Source organism: Poecilia reticulata, linkage group LG11 (genome assembly GCF_000633615.1).
Source record: "Poecilia reticulata strain Guanapo linkage group LG11, Guppy_female_1.0+MT, whole genome shotgun sequence".
In the NCBI taxonomy this organism is placed as follows: domain Eukaryota; kingdom Metazoa; phylum Chordata; class Actinopteri; order Cyprinodontiformes; family Poeciliidae; genus Poecilia; species Poecilia reticulata.
The window spans coordinates 2,997,603-3,019,791 of NC_024341.1; the positions used below are offsets into that span (position 1 = coordinate 2,997,603).

Genomic DNA, 22,189 nt, shown 5'->3' on the forward strand with positions numbered 1-22,189 from the left:
CACACACACACACACACACACACACACACACACACACACACACACACACACACACACAGACACACACACACACACACACACACACACACATTTCGCAGGCACACACAGGTTGTAATTTCATGCTTTCCTCCACTTTCCTGCGCTGTGCTCACTCCTCTCATTTGCAGCTGCAAGACACATGGAGGCAGTCATTTCCACCCATTAGCCCACTCTCATAGAAGATGACACTGTAACCTATTTTGTTTCACTCTTTTCACCACCTAATAAGATAAGATAGTAAGAATCCTGGATGCGCAGTGATTAGATGAATGTAGGCCAGAACACAATCAGCATTTTTTTTTCACTCGAAAGGAGCGCATATGGTTAACTTTAAGGCAGGATGGTGAAGAAAAGGACATTTAAATTTGTGATTAGCATAAAACTAATATGAAAAAAAGCCTTGCTGTACATAAAACCATTAGTAAGTTTTACATACCAATCATGTTTATTTTTGGGCTTCAGTGATGCATCAGAAATATTATAGTTTTTTCCCCAGGGTGATAAAGATTGGTTGCACAACATTCAACTTAGATGAGTTTTTAAAAAGTATTATTTGTATATATGGCCGCTATTCTTAGCAGAACTAGCAGAATTAATTTAAATCAGGCGGCTCCTGGTGAAGAGCGTCCCTTTAAGTTGGGCTTTGGTTGGTCCATTTTGAACACAAATCTAGAAGTTTTATTTTAGCCTGCTTTATCTGTCTCAAAACAAGATTCAGTGTGGCTCAAAGTGAATCTTGCTCATTACTAATCATACTGAAATGTATGGTTCAGTTACACATTTCAACCATCTAGATGTTTATTTCAGACCAAGTTGAAGAATTATGAAGTAATCCTAATTTCTTTAGTGAACTCCCTTTGTGCAGTTAAGCCCCACAGCATGAAACCACCACTACCATGCTTGACAGTTTCTACCATCGCAGTTGAATTTTGGTGACAAATTTGAAGATTAGGACTCTTCCTTTTTACGATGCTGGTGGTGGATACGATGCCACCAGCAGCATGTTTAACAGTTGGTACACTGATCCTAGGTTTAGCCAATGCAAAGCCTCGCCTTGACTCCTCCAAGCATTCTTCTCGCCATTGTACCAAAAATTGCTGAACTTATCCTGGAAGGTTTTTCAAGGGCCATGAGATTTCCCCATGTATGCATCTCTATTTTTCTTTGTCAGATCATCTCTGCGTTCTTTGGAATTTGCCATTATTCTGAATTGTCTCCAGTCTAAGTAGTGCTTTCAAACTAATTACTTTTGTGCTGGAGAAGAGAAACTGCCAGCTGCAGTAAATCATCAACACTAACAAAATGATGATATGCCTACAAGTTGCCAAGTTAAAAGAAAATCTGGAACTATTAGTCCAAGTCCATTCGAAAAGCATTCACAGCGCTTCCCCTTTTTCTATGTCTCTATGTTACAACCTTGTTCCAAACTGTATTACATGAATCTCTTTCTTCAAATTTCTACACGCAACTTTATGACAATGTGGGAACTTTTTTTGAGTGCTTTGCAAATTTACAAAACCAATAAATCACATTTACATGAGTATTCTTAGCCTTTGCTTAAAATTTTGTTGATCCATTTTTGTTGAGTTGTTCAGAACATGCTAGTTAGAATTCATACTAAATTTACAAATCCACCTAATAGTAGGTCAAATTAACTGGCTTACTATTAACTTTGTTTTTTTAATATCTAATATTTAATGTGATGTTTTTTTAAATGAAAATTACTCAATGTTGATAAACTTTTTCACGAAGGGAACACTTTCCTGCACCCTTTCAGTGAGCGTTCTGCCTCCTGTTTGCTCTATAACAGTGCAAACACGGAAGCCAGCTCGATCCAGATCCAGATCTCGCTCTGTGCTCCACTCCGGGTTTTAGTTTTCTCGCGACAGGTCAGTAAGATGGCTGTGTCTCGCGGAGCCTCGTGCTGGTCTGGTTGATTTCTAGCTCGCGCTCTCGTTCTGTAACAGACCCCCCCCACCCCCCCTCCAACACACACGCACGCACGCACAGAAAGGCACAGTGACTGGTGTCGGTGAAATTCATTTCCCTGGCTCTGTATTTATACATTCTTTCTTTCACAAACTTTACCCTCTGTGTTTGAAGTTCAAACGCGGTCGCTGTGGATTACCGGACACCGGTGCGACCGGAGGAACAAGGGGGGAATGAACCGGGACGACGGGTATGTTGTTACAAATGTAATTTTATTATTATCCAATGCTTCTTGGGAGTTTAACTGCGAGCGAGTCGCCGTGCTGAAAGAGAGGTAAAGAAAGAGTGGAGGCGAGAGAGAGGGGGATATCATGGCCGCTCAGGTCGCCAGCGTCGCTGCTCTCAACACTAGCCCGCCATCCGAACTCAAAAAGCCGGACCGGGACCCACAGGACGAGTCGGTACCGGGCGAGAAGCAGCATGAAAACAAGGACACGGGACCTGACGCGGGATCTCCGGTTCAGAAGGAGCTGCAGGACGGGAGCGATGATGGGAACACTGGGGGAGGAGGGGATCCTGACATGAAGAACGGCAACGGGAATCTACCCAGGGTAAATAATAACAGCAGCAATCAGAATGATACAGGCGGGCCCGAAGGAAATAACCTGCCCGGGATGGGCCACCACCACCCCGGACCCTTTCCTCCACCTCCTTACGGCTACAACCAGCCCTACAGCCGGGGCCCTTTTCCTCAACATGGCGGACAACAAAGCCCTGGCATGGCAGCTGCATCGGGGCCGGGCATGATGGACCCTTACCCCGCTAACTCACACGAGCACGGCTACCACAACAACTACAACAGCTACACCCCGTTCCAAAACAGGACTTCCTACCAGGGCCAGGGATACGGGCCCATGAGCTCCCCGCGGAACAACCAGCCTCCGGCGGCTGGGGGGCAGCCAGGCAAGCAGCAGCAGCAGCAGCAGCCAGCAGGAGGAACCACCGCTATGGCTGCCTCCTACAACAACCAGAGGTACAACATGGGGAACCAGCAGCCTACATCCACGCCAACTTTGAACCAGCTCCTGACATCCCCCAGCTCCGCCAGGAGCTACTCCAACTACCCCCAAGGAGACTACAACAATCAAGAAGGGGCCAACAAGGGAGTAGGAGATATGAGCAGCAGTCAGTTTGGTGGGGTCCATCCGGGTTGGCAACAAAGGACCCACCACCCCTCTCCCATGAGCCCGGGAAACACTGGACAACCAGGCAGCAGGAACCAGGTAAACCCCACCTGCCGCTCTCGCCTCACTTTGACAGGGCAAGTGGTTGAGAAGAGGCAACGTTGAGCTGCATTTTGCATTGGATCAGCCATTGTCTGTAAAGCAAGAGCTCTATAAAATGGCTGCCTCTCTGTTGCTCTCTACACCAGCCCTGCAATGGTTGTTTAAAGGGAGAATCGTGGTGCATATTCCGCGAAAGTCAACGCGGGGTTGTGTGCTCGGTGCGGGGCAGGAGTTTGACTAAGTAGATCAAGAGTTAGCGAGGAGAACTTGTGTGTATTACTGTGTGTGTGTGTGTGTGTGTGTCTGTGTGCGCGCGTGTGAATAGAGGAAGGGATGAGGTGATCTTCCCTCTCAAATCTCCTCTAGCTTTCTGTGTTGACATCAGTGCAGCTCCTGCTGTGTTTTTTTGTGTGTGCTTTTTTTACTGTCAGGATATGCGGTCAAACCGCTTGTCTGTGATCCTGAGCTCCCCTCTGGAGGGTGTGGAGGGGGGCAGGGGGTAAATAAAGTTGTCTCCGCGGCTGTCAGGGCTACAAACAGGATGCAAATGACAGCGATGACCGTTAAAAACATTTGCATAATTACACTGGGGGAGAAAAAAAAAGAGATCCAAAATAAAGAGAGAGAAAATCGTTTCTTTTTCAACTAAATCCGTGCGCACTCTGATCAAAATTACAATCGGTAACCCGCTAATGACTCATCCCGACCGGGGACGCGGCTCGGTCGGACTCGGTTCTGCTTCTCCCCGCCGCCTTTCACGTGGCCTCGCTCGCTTTCGAGTTGGCAAAGTGCAGATTGCCTTTGCTTTGGGATTTGAATTATGGAGGTAAAAATCCTGCTGTCAGAGCCAGGAGACAGTTGGTCTTGAGTTGACATGCGAGCTGAGATCTGATTGGCTCCCTGCTCCTCCGCTCTTGGCCATTTATAATTGCCTGTAATGGAAGGGCTGCAGAAAAACAGCACCCCCCTCCAACCCTCCTCTCTGCCCTGGTAATGTGTTCTTCCACATTCGTTGGGTCTCATTTGGCTTCTTTTTAGTATCATTTAAACAATATTAATCCCCCTCCCCCCCTTTTATTTTTTACAACATTAATTGCATATCATATTTATTTAAAAATCTAATGTGGTCGCTAATATTACCTGCTGTATAAACACCAGAAACGGTACAAATTGATTTGGTTCTATTTATTTTCGAGCACAATTTTGCCCACTTCTTCCCACTGCAGTAATTTGCATGCTGACTGTAGTGTTGTGAGTCTCGTATTATTTTTGTTTATATTCATGTGTTTAGCTGAACCCTCCCCCTCTCTACTCCTCTTAGTCATTTCTATCATTTTCAGTGCACTAGGAGTTTCTTGTTTTGTCTGTTTTTTTTTTTTGTGTGTGTTTTGGTTTTTTTGCCCCTCCAAGTCCACCGACTCCAGCTCAGCAGATCGGGTAGGTGTGGTCACGTAGCCACCGTTTGCAGAGTCGCTCTCCGCTGTTTCCAGATCAGGTGTGCAGAAGGAGGCCCATGAGCTCGAATGTCTTCTCCTCCGCCATGTGACACTCGGACTGGCAGCGGTTCTGTTTACAAGCAAACCCCGAGGTGTCAGCCAAGTGTCACAGCTTTCTTTTTCCTTTCTTTCTTTTTTTTTTAACTGTAGGGTTTTCAATTGCCTAATTTACTTCCACTGGCAGGGTTTCCACGTCCCCAGTGATTACCTGCACCTTGGCGCACGTGGTGTTTTTACTCCATCTCATGTGTCATGGGCCAGTTCACCGTGCTCTGTATAATGTTTAGTTTTTAAGTTAGAATATCTGTGGAGTAAAATTGATGGGGGATTCTGTTATATTAGGTTGTCCTTATATTTACGTCAAAGGCCCTTCTACTCCTTATCCTATTCCACATTTTGTCATGTCACAGCTAGAAACATTAATATATGTTTTGTAATAGAATAAAGTGATGCGTACTTTCAAGATCTTTTACAAAAACTAAACAAATCTGAACAGTGTGGCATGCTTTTGATTTCAAAGCTGAATAGAATTACCCTTTATTTGAAGCAAGTGTGTTGGGTTATGTCTCTACCATGTTGGGTTATGTTTTGGGTTTGCCATTGCACATGACTTGATTGGATTTAGGTCTGTACTTTGTTTAGGCAATATTTTAGTATATGTTCAGACGTAGTGCCAATGAGAGAAATGGCTTGTTTTTTGTTTTTTTTTTACAAATAATAGAGAAATCCAAGTACTGCTAAAATTTGATGCCACTTCATTTATTTTTTGTATTTGGTTTAGGTTATTAGTTTATTTATAACAGGGATAATGTGTAAAACACATTAATTAAAGATGCCTTGCACCTGATTTAGCTTCCCATAGCGAATAGGTTAATAAAGCCGTCTATCATAAAACATACATTGTATAATCCCATATATCCTATTATACAATCACTGTACAAAGTCATAAAATTACAACATATATAGTACTAAATGCCAAATATCTGCTCTGTAATCACTAGTGCCAAAGTTACTTGTTATTTTTCTGTTGGTTTTCTAACTCTTTCCTGGCATTATGAGAGAAGTCCTTAAGATGCATATAAAGTTTAAGACTTTCATGAAAAAGGAAGTTGGACTCAGAGGTTTTTGTGATGTTTCAGTGGTTCTTGGTGCAGCGCCACCACAGGCGAGGAGGAGAACAGGTTTTTTATGCAGCACTGTGTGAAACAGTGAAACTTTCATGCAGCACTGTGTGAAACAGTGCTGCATGAAAGAGAGCCACACCAGCTAAAAACGGAACAAATGTTTCAATTTTGGTCCCCAATTGAACCAAGTATACCTGGTGTGAAAACACCCTGACAGATCTCCTTCCTGGTGTTTGTCTTCCCATTAAGCCAGTGTCTGTCTTCTTGTGCCCTCAACATGATACTTCCACCAGCGTATTTCACATTTGGAGTCATGTCTTTAAGGTGTCAGTTGTCTTCTAAGCACTGTGTGTTGCATCACAAACAGGAAGATTTGGTCTCAAATGTCCAGAACATCTTCCTCCATGTTTATTTGGCTTAGGTGGACAGCCATGTCTTGGTACGTTGGCAACTCCACCAGACACATCCTATCTCCAGGTGATTTATTGAAACAGAGTTCTGAGGGATGTCCAAAGTGTAGGCCAACCCAACATTCCAGAACTTTCTCCGGGATAATGTCAACGAGACAAAAACCTAGACGTCTACTTTGTTCTTAATTTCTAACAATGGAGATGAGGGATTTTTACCGCTTTCCTGAATCACAACAAGGTAAATGGCCTCCACTTACAGAACTGTGCTGCCCTTTTTATTGCCGCTTAAATGGCTGTGAAGGCATTCAGCTCACAATAATTTAAACCAGATATGCAAATACTTGGGCTGTGTTCTTGCCAGAAGCGATGACAAACGCCACACTGCGTAATGATTTATTGATTTCCTGGATTGATCAGTCACAAAAGTTTTAAGTATTTTAAATGATGTCTTTTGTTCATCATTCAAATCAGTTTGTCTATAAAGTATCAGCTAAAACGCTTTCCAGATCACTGTTTGATGGCTAAGACAAAGCAGTGGGTATTTTCCCAAAAATCATCTCTGTAGTTTACAGTTGCGTATTTGCATTTATAACTTTAACTTTGGGAAATGAATTCAGTTTGGAATTATAGTCGAATCAAATTTTTTATTTTTCCAGTTCCTTTTGCAACTTTATGTTGACAAAAATGCTTCAGAGGTCAAGTTTTCGACTCCTGTATTTCTGCTTGTTTTCACTGACGGTCGTGTCATTATGTTCGTACCGAGCAATCGATTCAGCTACACTTGTTTTTTTTCTGGTTTTACCAGGCTGGAGTCCTCCACCAATGATTGTGTGGGAGCTGAACTTGTGCTAATTGACGAACAAGGTTGTAAATCAGAAAGAGCTGAAATATAAATAAGCATATTTCATTCAGAAGTATGGTGGTGGCTTCAGATTTTTGCCATTTTGATAACAGTATTAAGGCTGTGTATAGTTTAATTTAAGGACACTTTTCCAAACTCCTAGTGGCCACTTCCAGTTAAGTCAAGAAAAAAATAGCATGTAGACAACTGAATGAAATCGCAGATGACATTGGAAGCGATGTAGTGTGCATGTAGTATTTTCCAACTGTTTTGGGTTTGCCATTACACGGACATAATTCGCATTGTAACAAGTTTTGCTCTGGAGTCCTTTGTCAAACGTTTGCATTTTTGTCTACCCAAAACGGTGTTGCCCTGTAAATGAGCGACCAAAAACATCGTTACAGTGTAGTCAAGATGCCAAAATGCCATTATGTGCAGCATGAGAGGCCAAAACATTGCAGTGTAAAGGAGGGGCTTAAACTTTATCATGTAAACTGGATGCCAAAATCCATTTACCGTCTAAATGGGGGACCAAAACGTCTACCAAAATAAGAGACCAAAACTCAAAAAAACTTTTGCTTTTGATCATCCACCAAAAGGTGGCGTTGTGGAAACGGAACCCTAGATACATCCCTGCTCCAGCACCGATGGTGGCTCTCAAGGACTGGAGTTAAAAACTTTTCCTTTACAGTGTCCAAACGTTATTGAAGGGGAGGAAAGGAAGCATCAACTATGTGTGTGGATTGTTGTTTTGTCCTCTGTGTGTGTGTAAGATAGACTGGTGACGTATGCAGAGTGTGTACCCTGCCTCTCGCCCAGTGACTGCTAGAAATGGGGACCAGCCCCCAACATTGGAAGGGTAAATGATTATAGATGATGGATATCATGAACAAAAACTGGAAATCTTTTATTAATTCAGCAAATTTGGAGGATTACCATCCAGTACTCTGCGTGAATAAAGCTTAGTTTGTAACCAGTGGGACAATTACACTTGTGGTACTGACATTTGAAGACCAAATGAAAAACTCACATCATTACTGTACATCATTAAAAACTAAACTAATCAATAGACTATAAATTCTAATGAACATTTAACACTGGAACTGGAAGACATTCTAAATATCCAAAATAAACAAAACAACAGGAACAACAAATCAAATGAATGACGAAGTCTGTAAACAACAGGCTAGTTGAGACCAAAACATCAGTGACGACTTGGTCATCCAGCTTTGGTAAAACGAGAGCAAAAAGAGAAATGATTGAGATTGTTTTAAATGATCATGCGATTAATTGATTTATTGCTAATTGCAACACGCCTGGCTAGCATAATGTGAGAACCTCGTAGCGGTCAGTGCCTACTCTGTTAACTCTGTATAATGTCAAGCAGTAAAATCCAGTGTGAGACTCTGGAATTGCAATGTACCTAAGTTTTCCACATGCGCTAACTACCTTTCAAACACTTCCTGCTTAGATATCCTAAGACACACTCATATTGTATGGGTGACAGAAGCGTAGGATGGTAATTTCACTATTTCAGCCTGTTAGGCTTACTAAAAGGTGGCAGAGGCTGAAATTTAGACGAAGGCAAAAAGGCAGTGTCAATCTCTAGTTTCCCACAGTGACTGTAGATTTGAGTGTTTTCCTACACATTTGAACTGCAGGTGGGGAGGACGGACGCATTATGATCTTAAACAATGTTTAAAAACTAAAAAAAAAAAAGCTAGTAGAGATGCTGCACAAACTACATCTGGATGTGGGCAGTGCTTCATGCCATTCTTTTGTTAGACATAGTGGCTTCAGTTTAAGTGGCGGCTGGTTTTATTTCGACTACAAGTAAGTGCTCCTGGTTGCATTGTGCGCTTTATTAAATGCTTAAGCTTCTCATTCATCAGCATGATTGGCCTTTTAATTGCTGCAGATGTATCTCCTGTAATAATCCCACAGAGGATGTTTTTATTGTGCCTCTCACCTGCCTTGGGCCACGCGATCGATGGATTAATGTGTTAATTGAGTGGATGCGGAGGGGCTAATATTGTGGGTTTTCATCGTGATGGGCACATAAGCGGGTTCCTGACAGACGGCGGTTGTGAGGGTTGTTTTGGATGGCGGTACGCCAGGTGGTTCCCCCGGCCCGACGCACGGCTGGGAGTGAGCCGCCAGGGAGGCCCCATCCCACACCGAGCATGAACGTCAAAGAAGTCCCCGCGGTTGAGGATATGAAGGGAAACGGTGAACTCCCTTGGTTCATATGCAACCAAGAGAGGAGTTCTACCACAAAGTGGTTGATTAAGCTTGTAGAAAAACATGTAATGGCAGCTTTATGTGGTCACATTTGGTTTACCTGATTACAGACTAGGCTCTGGTTTGTCATTTTTAGGGTGCATTCACACCAGCCATAAAAAGTCAACTTTAATTGAGCTCTGATTAGTTTGTCTGGAAAGTCCAGTTTGTTTGGGAAGACGTGAATGAGCAATCAAACTGGTCCGACTGAAAACCTTCGTCTGGGTTCGGATGAAGTGAACTCTGGTGTGGTTCAAATGTACATGTGAACACCAAGCGGACCAGATACCTCTCCAAAAACAGGAAACGGATGATAGTGCAGGGCACTCTGGGTAAATACAACCAAAAGAAACATGTTAGTTTAGAACTAGCATGAGAAATAGCTTGTGGTCTTTTGCCAAACAGAAATCCTACAACCACTAAAATCTGTTTTTGTTTTCATTTTATGAAGAAGGAAGTTGCTCTCAAGTCTTCTTCAGAGGTTTTTGCGCTGTTTTCTTCAGTGGTTCTTGGTGCAGCGCCACCACAGGTGAGGGAGGGGAACAGGTTTTTCCAAAGAGTTTGGTTCATTTGACACAGTGCAGTAAGAAAAAAAAGCACAGCAGCTGAAAATGGAACAAATGTTGAAACCGGAGTATCAGTTGTGGAAATAACCTTAAAATGCTAATAATTCATTAATTGCTAAATAAATTAATTGATGGAAACAATAACACTTCTGTGCATGTATATGATCAGTATTTGTTGATCTTTCTGTGGAATATAACTGCAAATTATTCTCTGGAAAGCTGCAGATTCACAGTTTTATTTTATACAAAGAATAAAATATTTTAAAGAAAATTCAGCTTGGGAAGTATGGTGGAGAGCAGATGCTCTAGTGACCGAACTACTAGACACAATATTGGCTGACGTTTCCAAAGCAGCCAATCCAGGCGCAGTCATTTTCCTTGGCGCTGATTGGCTGACTCCTCAGAGCGAAGATGTTAGCTTCTGTGGGCTGGTGCTAAGCTGTTTTCTACTGTGCGTATTAATGTATATTTAATTAGTGTCTGAACTGTTAAAATAGGCAGGTCTTCATGTTGTAGGGGAATCTGTGAAGATGTGATCAGGGATCGCTTAATATTGAGGTTTTAGGTAAAGTTTCTGACAGTGAACCTGAAGAGAAGATTTTGGATTCAGCTAATTATTACTGTATCCCTTTCTTAGGAAATCTATTGATTGATAAGTTAACCAAAGAAATAATTTGAAAAGCTCTACGGAAAATTTTCCTTTTCATTTTTGCTTAATTCTCTTGGCTTAAAAACCAGTTTAGGAGATCAGTTTGTATCCAAGGTCATTGTTTTCTATGAAGTGACTCTGACTTTTGATCGAAACTAATATTAAAGTGACACTGATCAAATGATGGTGGTGTTTTTCTGTTCTCCGGTTCTATCAAGTTTTGATAAGCAAATACATAATCCTGTGGCTTCTTTACGAATAATTAACTGTTCTGAATATTTATTTCTAGCTTCCCGTGCCTTGAGTAGTTATTAATTATTCACATTTCAAGGTGAAGTCAAAGTATTATGGAGAAAAGATGGTGTATAGCAGAACGTTTTGATCAGTTTTGGAAAATATATTGAAATTGTAAACCGACTTTTATCATTTTATGTTGGTGGTTTGTGTTGACAGGATTAGCGATGTTAACATTAGAAGAACAGCAAAGTTCCCCCCAGAAAACCTGCTTAGGCTAAGAGTGCTGGTGCATTTTGTGTTAAAAATGTTAAAAGTTGGCAGAAAATGTAATGGCAAGACATTGTTGAGAATACTTGACAGCATCTCAAATTAAAATTGAAAATTGCCCATATCTGTCAAGCTGTAAACATACCAGCTACCTCTGACGCATTTTGTTTCAGTTTTAGTAAATATGACATAAAGTTGCAACCACATAGTTAGATGGAATAACTGTCAAATAAATGAATTGGATCATGTTATAGATTTTTGCTTTAAATGTCTGTATTGTCAGAAGCATGAATCTCCTGTCATGCTTCCATATATTAATTCTAGTAATTGACAAACATTTTCTACAGTATTGTCTCTTTAATGTGCAAAATGATATATGGGCTCAGCGGAAAAACTTAAATAATCTAATCTGCTACTGCAGGTTCAGTTGTCCTGACAACCAGAACAGCATTTTTCCAAATAATTTGTGTTCCGCGAACGCACCACGAAGTTCCAACAAAACACAAAGGAGTTCAGATGTGAAAGAGTTAAAAAGGGGGAAGGTTACTTTCGACTTTTAAGTCTTCACTGCTGAGCACTGATTCTCCACAGGCCACATGGACAGTACGCTGCCTCCTGGCAAGTGTGTGTGTGTGCGTGTGTGTGTGAGAGAAAGAGAGATACTGGGGTAGTGTTTGCGGAAGAGGGAGAAACGGTGTCAGTGATACCCAGGGGAGGGAGGAAGGGCGGGGGGCGTTTTGTGAATGATCTTCGTCTGCCCCTGACAGCTGTGTGTATTTGTGTATAAAGTACGGCAGTTACTTTGTGGTTTGTGTGTGTGTGTGTGTGTGTATGTGTGCCGCCTCAGGAGCCTCTCCTCTCTGACCTGCTCTTACTCCACGTGTCACCAGCCATCCGTCTTTGTGTACTAACGTCAGCCTTTTTCACGCCGCTGACAACCACAAGGCACAGTCACGCTTTCAGAGCCTGCCTCTCGTTGTTGTTTTCAGGAACAGTCCACTGGGGAAATATTTTTATGTCAGATATTAAAACAAAAGGGAGTGAAGAGCGCCTCCACGTTTTCTGGGTTTTCAGAATGGTTGAAAACTTTCAGAAATTTGCAGCGTTTTCACACCTGATGCAGGGTACTCATGCATTCTTAAGAAGTCTTAACTTTATGTATCTAAACTCAATGCCTTAAAAAGTCCTGCATTCTAAAGTTAAATCTAAAATAATATCTATAGTTAAGGCATTAAAATGTCTTAAATTCATTGAAAAAATTTAATTTGACCTTAAATACAGTAATCAAGGTTTTACATTTTGTCATTGCAAGACAATTCAATAAAGTATGTAGTTTTTTTAATTTTCTGTCATTGTATTCTGTGATTCAAGGCGACCACTTCCATCTGTAACTAGCTGCTAACATGCCCTTCCTAGCTAGCCAGCTTTTAGCTTTTAACATAGATAAGTGTGAATGTATCACCAGTTGGCAGGATGATGTTTGTTTTTTGCCAGGATACCCCCATCTATATATGTGTGTGTGTATATATATATATATATATATATATATATATATATATACACACACACACTTTTTTTCTGTCTTAAATTTCATTAGGGAGATCTTGATGTGTCTCAAATTTGACTTGCTAAAACCTGCTGATAGTCCACTAAGCACACTGACTTCCGTCTGATACTAGTTGTTTTAGATAGTGAAGAAATGATTAATCGATTTTATTGTGATAAATTTATTATTGAAATAATTGTCAACTAATTTAGTAATCGACTGATAACTGGAGCGCAGACCCCCAAAAAAGGCTATTTTATGAAAAAAGCTGCATATTTTTAAACCAAAACTGGATTAAATACACATACTCTTTGTTTCTATGTTGAAAACACCATTGTCTGTAAATACCTAAAACTCCTCAACTGGCTTAGTTTTAGCTTCACTCAGTTCATTAAAATTCATTAAAGGAATTCTATGTTATTGCATTTTTGGCAATAAAGTGTTTTACTTTTTTTAACAAGGAATTGAAGTAGTTTTTTAATGTATTTCTAAGATTGTTTTAAGAAGTGCTATGTGGTTAAATAAAAAGCTGTAGAATGGGCAAATTTTTTAATCCAGTTAATCATTGAATAATCGACTGATCAACTAAAATAATTGTTGCAGCCCAAGTTGTAGGATTTCTCTTTTGTCTTTGATAAAAGACTCAGTCATTTCTCCTGCTAGCAATAGGCTAGCTTATTTGTTTTGGCTATATCTACCCACAATGCCCTGCGTTGTAGTCCACTTCCTGCTTTTGAAGGGGACCAGAGTTTGCTTTGTGGGTCCTCATCAGAGTTCGATTATTCGTTCCCCAACCAACTGGACTTTTTGAGAAAACCAACTAGAGTTGGATTAGAGCGAACTAAGCAGGGCCGATGTGAATGCAGCCTGAGAAGTTAATAAACACATCCAGATAGTGAAAAGGCCGTGATCTGAATAATTGTACGCTCTGCGTTGCATCTGACTGTACAGTGGCAGAACCAAGCACCTCATGGACAAATGTCAGACTCGGGCTATTGCACGAGGGCACGCTGGAATGTAAAAGTAATTTATTTCTTTTGACATTTACCTTCGAAAATGCTCCAGATTAGCATAGTAATATCCTCCTCGGAGCCTGTGCGGGACGACTGGCTCATTTACATGACGTATGGGGGGTTTGGGGGTGTTTTTATGGAATAAAGTGGTTAACCTTTAAATAGGTGCAGTTGTTGATACTCCAAAGGTAGAGACTGATGCTCCTTTCCTTCTCTTATACACATTTCACCTTTGATCTGCACAGGAAAAGGCTAATGGCTTAAATATCGAGCAGAAAGACAGCGACATGAGCAATGCAGGAGCTGCTTCGGGTTTTTCACTCGTATAGGTTGAACTATAACATTTCCTTAAGTCATACGGTGCCAGTTTTAGGGCCTTATGATTTCTGTAAAGTGGAAAACAGACAGAATCGCACAATTTAATCAAATGAAAAGGGATCCACAACAAAGTGGTAGTTTCTGAGGTATTTTGGCTGCTGCATCCTCATGAACCTGTCGTTACCTGGTTAGGTTGGGGTTAGCTTGACATCCTTGTTTATAGAAACAGAAAATAAAGATTAGTGATGGTGGAAAAGCTCTGCAATACTAGAACTCTCCTTCAGTGGAGATGTGTGTGACTGATAGAAGAAATAAAAACAGGTTCTGTTTGTTATGTAAGAGTGCACAATGTTTTACTCTTTGTAATTTTCTTTTTCTTTGACACTTATTTTGCTGAGTTCAGCCCTAAAGTATTTCACAAGAATGTTCATCATCTCCACATCTCCATCTTCTATAAATTTGTTTTATTTTTTGTCTTTAATTTTTCCCCTGCTGAAATTTTTTATTTTTTTTTAATTCCTCTTTTTCTACTCTATCCATGTTATTAACTCAAAAAATGGGTAGAGTGAACGGAAACAATTCAAGTCAATAGCCAAATAGATGTGTATTTGCTGCTGTTCACGTTGTTTCAGCAGAACATTGAATTCTTTCACAGGATATTTTTTGAATTATTTCACCATCATTAAAACTAAACATCTCATAAAAAATGTCACATTTAAAAGAAAAATCTACCTTTTAAAAATGTTTGAGTTGAACTTAACAGAAATAGTTGTCTCATAAAGAAATTGCAAACATTAGACATATTCCCTCTTTCTGTGCTGCTCAACCAAAATCCAAAGTTTTTATACATTTTTCTCCCCACTGGAATATTTAAGTAGTTAAACAAAATCTCCACTGAACTCTCAGCTCTATTTGACTGATTTTAGTTAAATGTTTAAGAGTTGGTATGCCTTAGCGACTCCCGTTAGCTTGCTTCTTCTCCATGTTTTTGATGTGACTCTAATCTATAAGTCGTCTCATGGATTCTTCCTCCTCCTGTCAACCGAATCCTGAGAAAACATGCCGAAAAGTTTTCCCCCCAATTCATAAACATGAACATTGAGCTAAGCTTTGAGTGTTTGTTGTTTTTCCTCCAGTAGTTCAATTCTGGTACCGACCTGTGATGGACTGGTCATCTCCTTCTCACCTACAGGACTAATGTGAAGAATCCTCAATGGATGAACGCAGCTTTTAACCTCCGTCTGCCATGGAGTCTGCTGCACATGGGAAAGTTGGTTTTTGGTGAATCTTTAGTTATTTTAGCTTGTTGGGACTTTGGTTGCTTTAGTTCTAAAACATTTTTCACTGACTTTTTTTTGGGTGTGGTTGGCCCCCAATACATTCCTTCAAAACATTGACAGTTTTTGGGTGTTCTAAGAGACCGACTTCATTCGTTTCCTGGATGTTTAAGCAAGCTAAGACAACTAACTAAATCAGAGCTTTTTCCTCAAATACTGTTTGGTGGTTCTTCAAGTTATTTGAAATTGATTTTGTAGGAACAAGTGAGCAATTCTCTGACGGTGCATTTTATTTTTTCCAGTTGTGCAAAACTAGCTGTAATAAGTTTTCAGCTGTTTTTTTTGTTTCATGCCAACACGTTAGTCAAATCTGGAGGATATTTGGCAGGTTTCTGATCATTCTGAGGGAACAAACTTTGTAACCTTTAGCTAATTAATTTCCATTTTCATGATGGTTTGTTTTTCTCGTGTCTCTTTCTGTTGAAGTCTGAATGAAAAAAGTCCTCAGACTGGTGCTTTGGTCTGTTTTGAAAGACTGTTTTGTTTAGAGACTTCCATTTTATTTGTTGTTTCTGTTTGTTTATGTTGAATATTTAAAATGTCTTCCAGTTCCAGTGTTAAATGTTCATTAGAAATTAAAGTTTTATCTTTGAGAGAGTGTGCTTGCATTATTATGTACGTTACCATTATGAAAATGGTCTTAACACATTATTTTAAAACATTATTAGGTGTGTCCTGATACAACTTTTTCACCCGCGATACGATGCCAATATCGCAGCTTTAAATATCAGCACAAATCATACATAGTTTTCTTACTTATTTTGTAGAGTGGGATGTTAGAAAAGGCTTCATCAGGTGATGTTACTCAGAGAACAATAGTAACAATTGGTTTGAGAAAAACAGCCATTTCTTTACTAACCAATGGGTCTGCCAGAAGGATATAAGCATAGCTGAATAAAAATTGTGGGGCGGACTAGATGATGGAGCGGAGTGCTGCTATTGTGATTAGAGAGTTTAGATGCAGACTGGAAAAAATCCGCTTCTCGTTTTTTAGCTGATATTAGACTAGGATGGGGTGTTTATCATTTATCGCAATAAATCTCGTGTCATGGCAAAAACTTGTTTTTGTCAAAATGAATTTCATTAATGATGTTTAAAGTCCCTCAAAATTCAGTATTGTCTGGATTATTTTTACATATTTTCTCTGCTTTTTGGTCAATGAAAGTTAATATTAGTGAATTTGAAAGTACAGTTGAATGCAGTCACTGGATGATAACAGTCACACTTCTTTTTTAAGTGACTGGTGTTTTAAAGAAGCATATTATAAATGGGAGTGTTTTTCAAGCGGTAGCAGCCATAGAGTTACCTGGAAAAGGAGGAATAAACGGTTCTTATCGCCACTTTTATCGTTATCACAATAGCACCACAAAATATTGTGATAAAGCTGTAAGGGGAGAGTTTGTATGTGAAGTGTGCTGGTATGCCTCCTCACTTCTGATTTGTAGATTTGCATCAGAATGAGCAGGTGTTCTGCAGTATGCAAATAACCGACCTCACTGGTTCTAACGGTCCTGCTCCGTTCATCCGTCACACGGCCGCTAATGTTGATCCTGACGACGTTGACCGTATTACTCCTAGATACAGTTATGACAGTCGGCTTTAGATTCCGTTTCCTTTAGATGGTTTGTTTATTTGTGTGTGTTGTGTCTCTCACCATGAGACAGTCGGTGTCAGAGCCAGGTCCTTAAGTGGTTCTGCCTCATTCAGCAGCGTGTGTATTTTTGGCATCTTAGTGAGTGACACACTTTCCGTAATGGGTCGTCCAGGGTGCCGGTGGTCATCCTGAATAAGCATCCTTCCCAGCAACGCTTTGCCGTGACGTAACCGCCGTCGCCTCGCCTTGGAGTCACCGCTGCCCAAGAGCAAACTGGATAAATTCAGAGGCCTGCTTTTATTCCATGAGCTTTCTCCTTAAAAACTCTGAGTTTTCCAGGGCGACGGAAATCAAACTGCTTGTGTGTGTGTGTGTGTGTGTGGCGGTGGGGGGAGGGGGATAAAAATTTCATATGAGTTCGAAAGACTAAAACATAAACCAAACTGAAGAATATAGTACCTATAATTTCAGTATGTCATACACTCCATTATTCCAGTTAGCGATAGTTTTCCCCCATTGCTTACTGCTTTTATTTATTTCAGTCAACAAAAGTGTACTTTATTTCAGTTTTTGTTAATTCGTTAGTTACAACCATCTAAAATAAGCTTGTGTTTTAGTATTTATTTATTAAAGATATATTCCACATGCTGGTCCTACTCAGAGCCTGTCGGGTAACTCCAAATAAAACAGCAGCCACCTCCACTCACTCCTTGGAATCAGCCGCTGTCACCTGGAAATAGAAGTTTAGGCTGACGGCTTGACAGCTGGCAGTCTGGGTGGATGTTCACTCTTTGGCGTGTGCAGCTGTAATATTGAACTGACAGGCCTGGCAGCAGGGAACCTGCTTTTATTTTTATTGGATGGCCTCGGTGAGCTGTTTTGATCTACCTGATAGGACTGTTTTTCTACCTTATTTCCCACTCAGTACACAGAATCTTTCAGCTGGTACTGATATTTTTATTATTATCCACCAGGCAGTGTTGTGAGCCAGTCAGGGCTGTTAGATTGAAAGTAAGATGAGTTCCTTTTAATGGAAGGGTGTGTGAATTGATTTTTTTTTTCATCCTTTATATGAGGATGGAGTTGTTAAGTTCTTGTGTAGCTTCCTGACCCATCAGAATGTCTGTCTGGTTTGTATTTCTCCCCCCTTTTTTTGTTAAATTTCTCTACAAAATTGAAGCTTTAGAAAAAAAACTTGTCAGGTTTTTACAAATGTTTTGCTGTCGGCCTAAAATTGAACAGATCTGATGGTGTTTTTGCCTTCAGACCCCACACACACGATTCTTTGTTCACAAATATAAATGCGCTCACATCGGTCTCACTGCACTCTCTGATTTTTGGCACAAATATAACGTCATAAATAGAAGGTTGCTCTTAAAGGCTGAGTGATCAAGCAGTTTGGCTTTTACTTGATGCATAACATTAGTGCATTATTCTCTGAAAATGAGCCCTTATAGATGGATTTTATGGAAACTGACACAGGGGAACTTGGTTTTAAGAGAACTTTCCCAATCGTCTGTTTTGAATGAAGGTGGGGTTTGCGATCTGTGCCGAGGTGTACGATGAGACGCCGCAACAGCGGGGACGGCACGATTGTTTTTTATAAATGCTATCTTTGTGTGAACCTACTTGCAGTGATAATCAGTCTCTTTGCTGCTTTTGCGTCTTGAATTGTCATATTGTAGGGCCATTTGAAAATTGTTTCATCTTCCAAATTCCAAATAACTTCTTTTCCTAATGGAATATCTGACTGTAGACACACAGCAATAAGCACCTTCAACTCTCACTTCTACTGATTTATTATAAAGTCTAAGAGTTGGTAGACGTGATCAGCTGCAGCCAGCTAGTTTCTTCTCTATGTCTGTGAGTTTGTTGTAAATTTGCATCTCCAGTCAGTGGACAGAAAATGTTTGTCTGTTTCATAAAACTTGCTGACCCTGAACCTTGCGCCAAGCTTCGAGTTATTAGTTGTTTTTTTTTTTGCAAAGGAAGAAATTGTTTCAAAGATTTTTTTTCACCATGGCTAACCTGTTAGCTGAGCAGATACTGAGCCCCACCTAGCCAGGTAACTACAGGAGCTACAGTGGCCAAAACACTACAGAAACTACCCTTTAGCCTTACCTTACCTATCAGATATCATCTACTTTTGTAAAGTTCCACATTTTAGTGTGGATTCCATTTTGTTTATTAAATTCCATGAATCCATTTGTGTTTTCCGTTTCGTATAAATCATAGTGCCCCAGTTGTGGGATAATGAAGAAGTTTTATATGCCTTCACCTCCTCACGCCAGGTTCAATGTGTCAACTATCTTTGCTATCACTGTTACTGGTGTATTAAAAAAATCCTATTTAAAACTAAGAAACAAATGAAACTTAGCCCGGTGGGAGGGAAACTCAAGCCTGGCGGGCTGCCAGGCTTATAGCACACTCGGGGAAACCCTGAATTCCAGTTTTTGTATTTTAGTTTTTGGTGTTCTCATTCCTCTCATCCCAGTGTGTCAGATCCCATCCGTCTCTCTCCACTGAGCATCTCTGGAAGTTGTTGTGAACAGCTGGGTGAACATCTGGGTGAGTGAGGTGCCGGTGCCTCTGCTCTGCGTGGATGACGTCGGCGGCACCACCTTCTCTATGCTGCACTATCGTAATCTTCATTTTTATTCTGAGTCATGGAGCGGTCAGAAGGGAGGTGTAGTTTTTTTTTTGTTTTTTTTTAAATCGGTTGAGATTAATCTCTTAATTAAGAATACAACCTTTTATTTGTCTTGCTTATTGCAGACAGCTGTTTCAGGCTCACAGTTTGGACATAACAGTAAGATAAATGTAATTTTCTTTCTTGTGACATTGTTGCCTTTAGACCTTAAACGTACACATCCACCGCAGCTTTTCTTCCTGTTAAAGCTTATTGAACAGTCGCCGCCGTGAGAGTTTGGAGTGCATTTCTGTGAAAGTACAACTGATTGTATCAGCTGAACAAAATCTTGATTCATATCAGCCTTCCAACCGCACTGCAGCGCGGTGAGCTGAGCCATGATGAATGGAGCGGATGAAGCTGCTGCTGCTAACCCGTCTCCGCTCCACAGCCAGCAAACACGATTTGGACTTGGTTCTTTTAGCTGATTTTCTTTACAAGACATAAATACATTCAGAAATAGAAATGTTTTTTCACATCGTCAGTCGTTCATGTTGCTAATTACCATATGCTCAATCAGGCGCTTTTATTTATCAGATAGGACAGAGGCCGCCAACTGGTGGACCTCCAGATTGAAATCAAAGTGGAATTTGGCCAACTGCTAGAAGTTAATGTAGGGATTTTAATTCAATACTTTTTAATGCAAAAAGTATAAAAAACAGTTGACCCTGTTCCCACCTTTTAGGAAGTTTTTGTTTGACAGAAGGGCAAACTCCAGTCTGACAAAATGAGACCACGTTACTTCAGCTTTAAAACAGCACTTGCATGTTTTAACCTTCATATTCCGAATTGAGCACAAGTGTTACTGTTCCACTGTTTTATTTTCAGGTATTTTACTGCTCCTGCTTTCCACTAAGGCTGTTCAAAATGTCGTCTCAAGGCATTTTAGGAGTCATTTCAATACAATCATACACACATCCTAAGTAGAAACTGGTTACAAGGTTTTCTATCTAAGATTGAATTGAGTCATTGACTTGCATCATTCACTCCTCCTGGATGGGCACGTAGGACAGCAGACAGTTGCTAGCATTGTGCCGTTGACTTTTCAGCGATCTCTCATACAAAGCATGTATGTAGCCACAGTAGAGAGAAAAAACTTCCCTTTAACAAGATGAAACCGCCAGCAGAACCAGAACCTGGCTCAGTGTTCTGCTGGGAGAAAACCAGGGGGTTTGAGGAGACGGAACACAGGAGAGTGGAAGTGAAAAGATTCAAAGAGAAATTGAAGAGATTGTTTAGCTTCAACTCACCTGAGTTATAGGTTAGAAGCTTTGTAACATATTAAAATAATAAAAGGGTGGAGGTCGAAATAGAACTTTGAGTAAAATGAGTAAATATTCCAAAACTGTTTTTATCTTTTTTTTTTTTTTCAGAAAAAAAAAAGCTGAACAATTAACTGAACATGGAATTTTTTTTTTGTCGATTTTCAGCAATAACCTCTGTATTTAGCCAAGTTAAATGAATGTTTGTACCAAGTTGGAGCTACAAGTATTATTTTGGCATTCTAAAGAATTTTTAAAAGGCAGATTTTATCTTATGTTATAAACAAGGCCATTAGTTCTGCACATAATGTTTGAGTTCTTCAAAAAATGAGGGGGAAGCATTTTTTAGCACCTTAAACCACAGCAATCTGCTTCATTTGTGACGCAGAGTAACAGGAAATGTTCACCTCTAGCTGTTGATTTGTTAAAAAAAAATTCTGTCACGCTATAATTGCATACCTCTTGGATTAATAAATGAGTTTAAATTGGAATTCAGAAAAATTGATACAATTTAAAAAGCTGGAATTTGGAGGAAAAGCAAAACAAAATTTAGGGAACTAATAAACCGTATTTCATAGGACAGCAGTTCCGGTGCTGCTGTAAGAGTGACAGCCCCCGGTGTTGAAGTGGAGTCGGTAGCTGAAAGTGTGTGTGGGGGGAGGCGGGGTTACAGACAGCGGGATATCCCATGTCACAGTGACACAGTGCGTATGACTCCACCGGCGGTCTTAGACGGCTCGCATTGTGGCCGCCGGTGTGTTTGTGGGGCTCCCAGGCAGAACAATGTCGTGTGCGCGCGCGCCAAGCCGAGGCCATGTGGCGGATTAAATTGGCAGCAGTTGTTTATCGTCTCTCCCCTCGTGGTCCATCTGCTGCACTCGGCCCTGCCGACTCGAGCTTTTCTGTCAGGCGCCGCCTCGCCACCTTCCCGCTCCACCCTCCTCACCCTCACCTTCCTCCGTCGTCGTGTGCGTCTGACGCTCGCACGCGCGCTCACACGGTTTTGAATCGTTGCAATATCCACGGTGTGGCCCGGGCCATGACACAATCTTCAGTTCAGCATCCTCTGCCAGCCGGCTTCCCTTTATGCAGATTAGCCATGTGCTCATTTTGGTCATTTATTTATTGTTTAACTACGGAGGAGGAGGAGAGATTTCTCTTGAAGTGATTGATGACTGGGCAGAAACACTTGTTTAGTGCACAGAGAGACTCAAGGTTCTCTGTGCATTTTTATGCTTAAGTTAAGCATAAAAATGCTTAACTTTTTTATTTTCATTTTAAAACAGAGGAGTATCAACAACAACAC

The 22,189-nt window shown here is 40.7% G+C and overlaps 1 protein-coding gene across 1 annotated transcript in view; it reads left to right on the forward strand.

Moving 5' to 3' along the window:
• The first annotated feature begins 1,994 nt into the window (after nucleotides 1–1,994).
• The window catches only part of arid1ab (AT-rich interactive domain 1Ab), a 67,790-nt gene continuing 47,595 nt past the window's right edge, over nucleotides 1,995–22,189 (forward strand). Inside the window, exon 1 of the mRNA XM_008421335.2 lies at nucleotides 1,995–3,251. Coding sequence (XP_008419557.1) covers nucleotides 2,340–3,251 — 912 coding nt within the window. The 5' untranslated portion in view covers nucleotides 1,995–2,339. The remainder of the gene's footprint in view (nucleotides 3,252–22,189) is intronic.